At 50.2% G+C, this 11,441-nt stretch overlaps 2 protein-coding genes across 2 annotated transcripts; both read right to left on the bottom strand.

The window, feature by feature from the left end:
- Window positions 1-202: 202 nt before the first annotated feature.
- LOC142520972 (uncharacterized) lies at window positions 203-3,730 on the bottom strand. The gene is made up of 2 exons (XM_075624141.1): window positions 716-3,730; window positions 203-526 (listed from the first exon to the last, which is right to left on the bottom strand). The coding sequence occupies exons 1-2, from the start codon at window positions 3,728-3,730 to the stop codon at window positions 203-205; spliced, it is 3,339 nt and encodes a 1,112-aa protein (XP_075480256.1).
- Window positions 3,731-7,683: 3,953 nt separating this feature from the next.
- LOC142520962 (uncharacterized) lies at window positions 7,684-11,211 on the bottom strand. The gene is made up of 2 exons (XM_075624129.1): window positions 8,197-11,211; window positions 7,684-8,007 (listed from the first exon to the last, which is right to left on the bottom strand). The coding sequence occupies exons 1-2, from the start codon at window positions 11,209-11,211 to the stop codon at window positions 7,684-7,686; spliced, it is 3,339 nt and encodes a 1,112-aa protein (XP_075480244.1).
- Window positions 11,212-11,441: the final 230 nt, after the last annotated feature.

Below are 11,441 nucleotides of genomic sequence, written 5' to 3'. Positions count from 1 at the left end.
CAAATCGAAACATGTCTAAACTGTAAAGATCCGACTCAGATGTAGGTGCAAAAGACAACCAATTGTACCCATCTCTGAGCCGTCTGTCGCTGTAAGTCCAACATGAAAATGGCGTCCTAGTCCGAGATCGGTCGCAATCCAGCTGAAGTAAGAGAAACTTCAAATCCCCAGAAGAAGGTGAAAACGTATGGAGCTCATAACGTCATAAATCCAAGCGTGACTGGAACGTTGATATAAGAGGTAGCCAAGAGATAACATGGAGAGCCACCAATGCACGTAGCAAAAGCAGAGAACATATAAATCCCGACATGAATGGAGCTCTGGGCCAGAGAAACCACTGAGAGAGATCATCCAAAGCCACCATAAAACCCGGCAAGAGAACACAAAATATAGAAAGCGGCGGCCAAGGAGAAGCCTGCAGAGAGCGACCGCCAGAGAACAGGGTGGTCCAAATAAAAGCACCAATGGAGAAGGTGCGAGAGTCCACCCAGATCCAAAGAAACAAAGCACTCCAAAGAGACAGTACCTGCAAAGGAAAAAATACATATAGATATATATAAATATATATATATATATAGAAATAGATCCAAATAAAGGAAGGGGCTGCAAATAGCTAAGAACATCTGTATCTAAGGTAGGGAAGCCCGGAGATATCCGAGCGGGTCAGTATGGATATGTGTCTGGGTAGTGAAGGACCTAACTCTAAGGTATAAACCCTAATGGTATGAGCCCTCGCCGCCAACGCATCCGCCACCGAATTTCCCTCCCGAAAAATATGTGAAAAATGAACCGCCCGCCCCCTCAAAAGAAACAGAATCCGAGTGACTGTATGATGAAGGTCCCAATGACACCGACGAGAACGCAGGATCTGAAGAGAAATCTGAGAATCGGTCTCAACCCAAAGGGGAAAAAGACCGAGATCGGAACAGATAAGAAGGCCCCTCCAAACCGCCCAAAGCTCCGCCCGGACATTGGTCCCGACTCCGATAAACTCGCTGAAGGAGAGCACCACCCTGCCAGAAGAATCACGCACAACACCACCGACAGACGACTCCCCAGGATTGCCCCTCGAACTCCCATCAACATTCAGCTTAAAGCACCCAGGTGGTGGACAGAGCCACCGGACAATCGCTAACCTATGGGTCCGCTGAAAGGCAACAAAAATTCCCAGCGATCTCGCCGCCTCAAAGGCACCAAGCCAGTGCTTGGGCTTAACAATGAAAGCAGCATGGGCAAGACGCAGATAAGACAAAATCTGAGACTTCACAGTCTCCCCAGAAATACGCAACTGACGGTGCTTCGCATCATTACGAGCCATCCAGAGAAACCACAAAACAATGAAGGGCAGAAACTCCTTGACGTGGCCCCCAGGTGCCCAATGAAGATTTCTCTTCCAAGCGCTAAGGAACAACCTGAGATCCCCTGTGCAGGGGATCCGGACACGAAATATGGCCCCAAAGAAATGCCAGACATAACGGGCTATCGGGCCATCAATGAAGACATGTGTAAATGTCTCCGACATATCACAACACTGGCATCGAGAAGCCAACTCAAAGCCACGACGTTGGAGCATATCATCCAACGGGAGCCACTGATGCCAAAATCTCCAAAGAAAAAAAGACATCGTGGGCCTCAACCAACGGCCCCAACAAGGAGTCAAGATATCAGAAACAGGGTCTCTCAATCGGACAAGCTCCCAAGCAGACCTAATCGAAAAAGCACCGTCAGAACTGTGAATCCAAAGCGCCAAATCAGGCTCGCCAAAGGCAATCGGGGTCAAAGTAATCGCCTCAGCAACAGAAGGGGCCACCACAGCGCAAAGAAGATCGAAATCCCAAGCCCCCTCAGACAAAAAGTGAAAAACCCGAACAGCACGGCCCCCACGGACCTCACACTGGCTGGACAGAGCAGTATCCCCAAACCATATGTCATCCCAAAAGGACACGTCTCCAAGGCCAACGCGCCAGCGAATGCCGGGCTCGGCGCGAGGTCTGATCCGTAGGAGACGACGCCAGGTGGGGGATATTAAACCACGAGGGAGAACAGAGGCAGGAGCATCCATCTGGCAATACTTCCGTAAAAGGAATCTCGCCCAGAGAGAGGAGCCCTGCCGAAACCGGAACCACAACTTAATAGAAAAGCTATCCACCAGATCTTTCAATCTGCGGAAGCCAAGACCACCCTCCATCACTGGGAGACAGGCTCGAGACCACTTGGCCCAGTGCCATTTCTTCTCCAGTGTCCGCGACCCCCAGAGAAAAGCGTTGAAAACCAGCTCAAGCTTCTCCATGACAGCAAGCGGTGGCTGTACCACCTGAAACAGATAAATCGGCATGGAGAGGAGCACACTGCGGATAAGGGTTATGCGGCTACCCGGAGAGAGCGTCCGGATCTCCCAACCCTCTAACTTCCTACGAACAGATTGTAGGAGGTGCTCAAAAAGGGAACATACTCGGTTACCCCTAAACAAGGGGACTCCGAGGTACTTGAGGGGCAAATGACCCTCCGCAAACCTGGTGATGCGCAAAATCCGAGAGCGAAGTCGCTCAGAACACCTCGGAGGCAAGATAACAGAACTTTTCACAGCGTTCACCAGCTGACCCGAACAATTCTCATAATGATGCAGTAAACCCATAAGGCGCCGCAAACTACGAGACCCACCATTGGCGAAAATAATGACATCATCAGCATAAGCCAGATGGGAAATCAGGATATCACAACCAGAGCGGTACCTGAGCTCAGGATGCTGCAGGTAGAGGCGGTCAAGGCCGCGCGATAGGTACTCCGCCCCCAAAATGAAAAGCATGGGGGACAAGGGATCGCCCTGTCTGAGGCCTCTAGTGGAACCAAAGAACCCCGAGAGAGAGCCATTGATGTTCACGGAGAAATGACAATGAGATACGCAAGCCGAGACCATCTCCACAACCCGCTCCGAGAAACCAAAGTGTCTCAAAACCTCGAAGAGGAAAGGCCACTGGACCCTGTCATAGGCCTTGGCCATATCCAACTTCAGGATAACATTACCGCCACGAGTGGGGAGAGTGAGACTGTGAGTGAGCTCCTGGGCTAGGAGAATATTATCGGAGATCATCCGACCCGGAACGAAGCCACTCTGATTCGGTGAAATAAGTCTCTCCGCCACAACCCTCAGCCGAGAGTACAACAGCTTAGAGATGATCTTATTAGTGACATTGCACAGACTAATCGGACGGAAGTCCGACCAAGCATGAGCACCCGCGACTTTGGGGATCAGAGTGATTGTGGTGGCGGTAAAACCCTGGGGGAGGGGAGAACCCCTGAAAAAATCCAGGACAGCATCAAAAACATCCTGATGAACAATCTCCCAACAATGCTGAAAGAACGCCGAGGAGAAGCCATCAGGCCCAGCCACACTATCAGGATGTATGGAGAAGACGGTCGCACGAACCTCCTCCAAAGAAGGGGTCGCAACAATACCCTCATTCTCCACAGCAGAGATAACGGAGGGGAAGCCCGAAAAATCAGGACTCGCAAGCGCAGAGGGGTCACCAGTAAGCAAATGCTGGAAAAACGAGGCTCCCGACTGCTGAATCAACTCAGGAGACGTCAGGCATACCCCATTATCCCAGATGCGGAAAATCTTATTCGCCACCCTTTTCTTCTTCACCATGTTGTGAAAGAGTTTGGTGTTCCTCTCACCATCCTCTAACCAGTGGCAAGCAGCTTTCTGTCTCCAAAAATCCGCCTCCATGGCGGTGACACGGGCCAGATCCTCATTGCGATCAGACAGAGAAGTCCAATTCAACTCAGAAGGATCAGCCTCACAGACAACCTCAGCGGACCGAACAGCCCTCTCAGCCTCAATGATTTTATCGAAAAGGTTCCCAAAAACATCCTGATTCCACCACTTGAGGTGATGTTTGAGGCGCTTAATCTTAGCAAAAAGGCGAGGCATACCACTCAAACTACAAGGCAGAAACCAATTAAGCCGAACAGTCTGCAAAAAACCATGATGCCGAAGCCACATACGCTGGAAGCGAAACGAGCTCGGCCCACGGGCAAAAACCGGAGCGGTGACCAAAAGCGGACAGTGGTCAGAGAAAGTACGGGGAAGATGTTCAACACGAATGGAATTGAAATGATCACCCCAATCAACGGAGACCATAACCCTGTCCAACCGCTTCCAAATGGTCTTATTCGTCCAGGTGAACGAAGAGCCCTCAAAACCGGCATCAACCAGACCAGAATCCAAAATGAAAGTATTGAACTCCTCCATGGGTAGAAGCCTACCACCACGGGTGCCCAAACACTCAGATGCATCTCTGACTACATTAAAATCACCCCCAACAAGCCAAGGACCCAGAGCAGGCTTGACCTGAAGAAGGGAAGACCAAAGATCTCTGCGCTCAACGTAGCCGCAGCTGGCATAAACAAATGAACAAAACACCTCAGTCGGTAAAAAAGAGGCGGACACCTTGATGTGCAGGAACTGAGCATGATCAAAAACACACTCAGTCTGCACATCCGCGGATGAAAAAACCCAAATATTACCAGAAAGATTCGAAATGACTCTAGAAAAACCAAAACGGCGAGTCATGAATCTCTGGTCCAACATGATCATCGGCTCCAAAATGGCCAAAATCTTAATCTGATGCGCCTTCACATAAGCATGAAGCCGCTGTTGGGACTCCGAACTCCGAAGTCCCCGAACATTCCAAATGAGGGAATTCATGGAGATCGATGAGCAGAAGCACCCGGCCGCCGCTTAAACGAAACTCCCAACGCTTCCTTTTTCCTTTTATTCACGTTCGACATATCAGTATCCTGAGCACCAGAATCAGAATGTCGATCAAACCCCGTGTCGAGGTCATCAGCAGACATACGCTCGACAATCCGCTCACAAACAGGAGACCCCTGTTGAGCAACAAGTTCCTCAAGATGAGAGGAAACATCTGGAGAAGAAGGAATGGAAGGAATCGAATGGCAGCTGTGATTCTCCATGCACTGAACAGAAGTGCCAAAACCCCCCTCCTCAAACTGATGAACCAAAGACTGAACAGACACACAAGCCGTACCCGAAGGTAAGGCGTCAACAATGGGCAGACCCAAACTAATCGGGTCAACATCAACAACAGGAGCCTGATCCAAAGGAGCATCTCCAAGTAAACCATCACCCACAACCTCCAAGTGGGATCCAAGATCAGGATTAAGACCAACCAACTCAGTAGCGTCGCAACGCTGAGCCTCATCATGCCAGGGTGACAAAACCTCAAAGGCATTTGAGGAAGTAACTTGATGCGGAACATCAGGAACTGTAGGGGGGGCTCCAGCAGGATGACCCCTGTGCACAGGCCGCCTCCTCCGTCTACGTCTAGGGCCATCGCCATTTAAATGAAGCTGAGGCTGTGGTCCAGGATTAAAGACAGGAACAGCACCCTCCTGGGGTGTTTGTGCTTTGGGAGGAACTGGATCTTGAGATTTTTGAAAAACGGGTTTAGGCCTCGACGGCCTAGGATTCTTCCCGTGAGAATAACACACGGTAACTGAATGTCCCAGCATCTTGTAGTCAATGCAATATGCGGGGATCTTCTCATAAATGACATCAATAACCTGTGTGTGATCACCCCAACCAACCCAAACCTGCTGAATGGGAGGCTGTAAAACATCAATTTCCACACATACTCGGGCGAAAGCGCCTCGAGAGACATCAGCGGTGTGGTCGTCCATCTTAACAGGCTTACCCACAAGACTCGCAAGAGCAAAAAGAGTACGCTTGTTGAACAAATGCAAGGGTAAGCCCGGAAAACGGATCCAGACTGGCGCAATGGGGGATTCCTCATGCAGATTAAATTCGGGGGTCCACTTAGAAAAACGGATCCCAAGTGGTCCCACAAAAATGTTCCCCCTCGACCAAACGCGCGCGTAATCTTCTTCACATGAGAGAGAAATGACCAAAAAACCTCTGGGTAAGAATTTCAAGTCAAACGATCGCACTAGTCCCATTGTTTCGAAAGCCACAGAAATCGAAGAATTAGGGACTAAGGACCGGTTCCCCGAAATTTTACCGACTAGAGCATATTTAAAAGGTTCGATCAGTGAAGAAATTACCTCAACCGGGAATCGGATACCCGGCTTGCCATCCAGAATAGACGGCTCAGGCAGCTCCTCCATCGAATGACGCACATCCTCGAAACTTTTCTGCACGGTACGAGGAGACGGAGGTGCAAGAGCGTCACGAAAAGAAACAGTAGCCCGAACCTCAGCACGAAGGACGGGTTTGACCGCAGATGCATAACCATTGACTGCCGAGTCAACTCGGTCAACACGACGGTTTGACTCGCCCGAGTTGACCCGCGAGTTACCGGCCGGAGTTGCAGCGATCGCCGGCGACGTCATGGGGAGTACAGAACCGGTATCCAAAGCACGAGAACCGGACGTCGGAGGGGCCGATTGGACACTAGAATTGGATGAAATCGATTGAAAATCGCCAATTTGGGCGTTTTTGATCGGAGATGAATTACCTGAAATTGAAGATAAAATTGGGTTACCCATCGAAAGTGGAGTACACGGTCGAAAGGAATTCACCAACGGAGCGGCGACGACGCCGGAATTGAAGAAAAACCCCGTCGGCGTTAGGGTTTCAATGGTGCGAGGTGTAGATCTGAAATTCCCGTCGGAATTGAACACCGATGATGACGGGCCTTGTATAGTTGGAATCGACTGCTCATGGGGATTCCAGATCGGGGTCCCAATTGAACAGAGGTGACCGGAATCGGCCGGCATGGACAGAAACGTGGCTGGAGGCGTGATGAACAGTGCAGGCGGAAGTTCGGAGCTTAAATCGGCGGGGCAAATGGACACCGATTTACCTAATTTTTGGACACAAGGGTCGCTTGGAAGAGGCGAATCTAAGGGTACATAAACGGCGCCAATCGGAACGGTAGATGAAGTCGACGCGTTTATGGCCGGAATTTGCGGGATTTGTGTCGGCGATTTGGTGGGGCAAACGTGCTCTGATGACGATGATTTTTGGATATTATGTTCGTTGGGGTGTGGCGCGTCGGGTGGTGTGGTGAACCGGCCGGGAACCGGCGGCGGCGGCATGGCGGCGGTGAGAGCAAGTTTGGGCGATTTTTAGGGGTTTTTTTGGGTTTTTGGGGTTGAGAGCATTTTTCCGGTCGGTTTGGTTTTTTTGGTTTGGTTTAGGGTTTAGGGTTTAGGGTTTAGGGTTTTTTTTTTTTTTTTTTTTTTTTTTTAATAAAACACCGCCGAAAGCGGGGGGGTTAGGCGGACCCCTACCTGTATATATAAACACAAAAGAAATACAAGATAAGGCCTAAAGAGAGGGCAGGTATACCAAGACCTCTCTAAAAGCGAGTCTGACAACACATAAAACATAAAGACATAAAACCTAGGGTGGCAAATACACGTGCCAAAATCTAATCCCTAGAAAAAGCGCATAATAAAATGAACATATAAGAGCAGCGCTAAATACATCAAAACAAATCGAAACATGTCTAAACTGTAAAGATCCGACTCAGATGTAGGTGCAAAAGACAACCAATTGTACCCATCTCTGAGCCGTCTGTCGCTGTAAGTCCAACATGAAAATGGCGTCCTAGTCCGAGATCGGTCGCAATCCAGCTGAAGTAAGAGAAACTTCAAATCCCCAGAAGAAAGTGAAAACGTATGGAGCTCATAACGTCATAAATCCAAGCGTGACTGGAACGTTGATATAAGAGGTAGCCAAGAGATAACATGGAGAGCCACCAATGCACGTAGCAAAAGCAGAGAACATATAAATCCCGACATGAATGGAGCTCTGGGCCAGAGAAACCACTGAGAGAGATCATCCAAAGCCACCATAAAACCCGGCAAGAGAACACAAAATATAGAAAGCGGCGGCCAAGGAGAAGCCTGCAGAGAGCGACCGCCAGAGAACAGGGTGGTCCAAATAAAAGCACCAATGGAGAAGGTGCGAGAGTCCACCCAGATCCAAAGAAACAAAGCACTCCAAAGAGACAGTACCTGCAAAGAAAAAAATACATATAGATATATATAAATATATATATATATATAGAAATAGATCCAAATAAAGGAAGGGGCTGCAAATAGCTAAGAACATCTGTATCTAAGGTAGGGAAGCCCGGAGATATCCGAGCGGGTCAGTATGGATATGTGTCTGGGTAGTGAAGGACCTAACTCTAAGGTATAAACCCTAATGGTATGAGCCCTCGCCGCCAACGCATCCGCCACCGAATTTCCCTCCCGAAAAATATGTGAAAAATGAACCGCCCGCCCCCTCAAAAGAAACAGAATCCGAGTGACTGTATGATGAAGGTCCCAATGACACCGACGAGAACGCAGGATCTGAAGAGAAATCTGAGAATCGGTCTCAACCCAAAGGGGAAAAAGACCGAGATCGGAACAGATAAGAAGGCCCCTCCAAACCGCCCAAAGCTCCGCCCGGACATTGGTCCCGACTCCGATAAACTCGCTGAAGGAGAGCACCACCCTGCCAGAAGAATCACGCACAACACCACCGACAGACGACTCCCCAGGATTGCCCCTCGAACTCCCATCAACATTCAGCTTAAAGCACCCAGGTGGTGGACAGAGCCACCGGACAATCGCTAACCTATGGGTCCGCTGAAAGGCAACAAAAATTCCCAGCGATCTCGCCGCCTCAAAGGCACCAAGCCAGTGCTTGGGCTTAACAATGAAAGCAGCATGGGCAAGACGCAGATAAGACAAAATCTGAGACTTCACAGTCTCCCCAGAAATACGCAACTGACGGTGCTTCGCATCATTACGAGCCATCCAGAGAAACCACAAAACAATGAAGGGCAGAAACTCCTTGACGTGGCCCCCAGGTGCCCAATGAAGATTTCTCTTCCAAGCGCTAAGGAACAACCTGAGATCCCCTGTGCAGGGGATCCGGACACGAAATATGGCCCCAAAGAAATGCCAGACATAACGGGCTATCGGGCCATCAATGAAGACATGTGTAAATGTCTCCGACATATCACAACACTGGCATCGAGAAGCCAACTCAAAGCCACGACGTTGGAGCATATCATCCAACGGGAGCCACTGATGCCAAAATCTCCAAAGAAAAAAAGACATCGTGGGCCTCAACCAACGGCCCCAACAAGGAGTCAAGATATCAGAAACAGGGTCTCTCAATCGGACAAGCTCCCAAGCAGACCTAATCGAAAAAGCACCGTCAGAACTGTGAATCCAAAGCGCCAAATCAGGCTCGCCAAAGGCAATCGGGGTCAAAGTAATCGCCTCAGCAACAGAAGGGGCCACCACAGCGCAAAGAAGATCGAAATCCCAAGCCCCCTCAGACAAAAAGTGAAAAACCCGAACAGCACGGCCCCCACGGACCTCACACTGGCTGGACAGAGCAGTATCCCCAAACCATATGTCATCCCAAAAGGACACGTCTCCAAGGCCAACGCGCCAGCGAATGCCGGGCTCGGCGCGAGGTCTGATCCGTAGGAGACGACGCCAGGTGGGGGATATTAAACCACGAGGGAGAACAGAGGCAGGAGCATCCATCTGGCAATACTTCCGTAAAAGGAATCTCGCCCAGAGAGAGGAGCCCTGCCGAAACCGGAACCACAACTTAATAGAAAAGCTATCCACCAGATCTTTCAATCTGCGGAAGCCAAGACCACCCTCCATCACTGGGAGACAGGCTCGAGACCACTTGGCCCAGTGCCATTTCTTCTCCAGTGTCCGCGACCCCCAGAGAAAAGCGTTGAAAACCAGCTCAAGCTTCTCCATGACAGCAAGCGGTGGCTGTACCACCTGAAACAGATAAATCGGCATGGAGAGGAGCACACTGCGGATAAGGGTTATGCGGCTACCCGGAGAGAGCGTCCGGATCTCCCAACCCTCTAACTTCCTACGAACAGATTGTAGGAGGTGCTCAAAAAGGGAACATACTTGGTTACCCCTAAACAAGGGGACTCCGAGGTACTTGAGGGGCAAATGACCCTCCGCAAACCTGGTGATGCGCAAAATCCGAGAGCGAAGTCGCTCAGAACACCTCGGAGGCAAGATAACAGAACTTTTCACAGCGTTCACCAGCTGACCCGAACAATTCTCATAATGATGCAGTAAACCCATAAGGCGCCGCAAACTACGAGACCCACCATTGGCGAAAATAATGACATCATCAGCATAAGCCAGATGGGAAATCAGGATATCACAACCAGAGCGGTACCTGAGCTCAGGATGCTGCAGGTAGAGGCGGTCAAGGCCGCGCGATAGGTACTCCGCCCCCAAAATGAAAAGCATGGGGGACAAGGGATCGCCCTGTCTGAGGCCTCTAGTGGAACCAAAGAACCCCGAGAGAGAGCCATTGATGTTCACGGAGAAATGACAATGAGATATGCAACCCGAGACCATCTCCACAACCCGCTCCGAGAAACCAAAGTGTCTCAAAACCTCGAAGAGGAAAGGCCACTGGACCCTGTCATAGGCCTTGGCCATATCCAACTTCAGGATAACATTACCGCCACGAGTGGGGAGAGTGAGACTGTGAGTGAGCTCCTGGGCTAGGAGAATATTATCGGAGATCATCCGACCCGGAACGAAGCCACTCTGATTCGGTGAAATAAGTCTCTCCGCCACAACCCTCAGCCGAGAGTACAACAGCTTAGAGATGATCTTATTAGTGACATTGCACAGACTAATCGGACGGAAGTCCGACCAAGCATGAGCACCCGCGACTTTGGGGATCAGAGTGATTGTGGTGGCGGTAAAACCCTGGGGGAGGGGAGAACCCCTGAAAAAATCCAGGACAGCATCAAAAACATCCTGATGAACAATCTCCCAACAATGCTGAAAGAACGCCGAGGAGAAGCCATCAGGCCCAGCCACACTATCAGGATGTATGGAGAAGACGGTCGCACGAACCTCCTCCAAAGAAGGGGTCGCAACAATACCCTCATTCTCCACAGCAGAGATAACGGAGGGGAAGCCCGAAAAATCAGGACTCGCAAGCGCAGAGGGGTCACCAGTAAGCAAATGCTGGAAAAACGAGGCTCCCGACTGCTGAATCAACTCAGGAGACGTCAGGCATACCCCATTATCCCAGATGCGGAAAATCTTATTCGCCACCCTTTTCTTCTTCACCATGTTGTGAAAGAGTTTGGTGTTCCTCTCACCATCCTCTAACCAGTGGCAAGCAGTTTTCTGTCTCCAAAAATCCGCCTCCATGGCGGTGACACGGGCCAGATCCTCATTGCGATCAGACAGAGAAGTCCAATTCAACTCAGAAGGATCAGCCTCACAGACAACCTCAGCGGACCGAACAGCCCTCTCAGCCTCAATGATTTTATCGAAAAGGTTCCCAAAAACATCCTGATTCCACCACTTGAGGTGATGTTTGAGGCGCTTAATCTTAGCAAAAAGGCGAGGCATACCACTCAAACTACAAGGCAGAAACC

Source organism: Primulina tabacum, chromosome 1, assembly GCF_025594145.1.
Source record: "Primulina tabacum isolate GXHZ01 chromosome 1, ASM2559414v2, whole genome shotgun sequence".
In the NCBI taxonomy this organism is placed as follows: domain Eukaryota; kingdom Viridiplantae; phylum Streptophyta; class Magnoliopsida; order Lamiales; family Gesneriaceae; genus Primulina; species Primulina tabacum.
Note: the sequence above shows the minus strand (reverse complement) of the source record. Positions and strands in the feature narration are given on the sequence as shown.

Excerpts from the sequence above, each read along its gene's own strand:
- LOC142520962 (XM_075624129.1), bottom strand. The coding sequence starts at position 11,211 with ATGGAGGCGGATTTTTGGAGACAGAAAACTGCTTGCCACTGGTTAGAG. Across the intron at positions 8,008-8,196 it reads CGAGGGCTCATACCATTAGG|GTACTGTCTCTTTGGAGTGC; the intron begins GTTTATACCTTA and ends TTTTCTTTGCAG.
- LOC142520972 (XM_075624141.1), bottom strand. The coding sequence starts at position 3,730 with ATGGAGGCGGATTTTTGGAGACAGAAAGCTGCTTGCCACTGGTTAGAG. Across the intron at positions 527-715 it reads CGAGGGCTCATACCATTAGG|GTACTGTCTCTTTGGAGTGC; the intron begins GTTTATACCTTA and ends TTTCCTTTGCAG.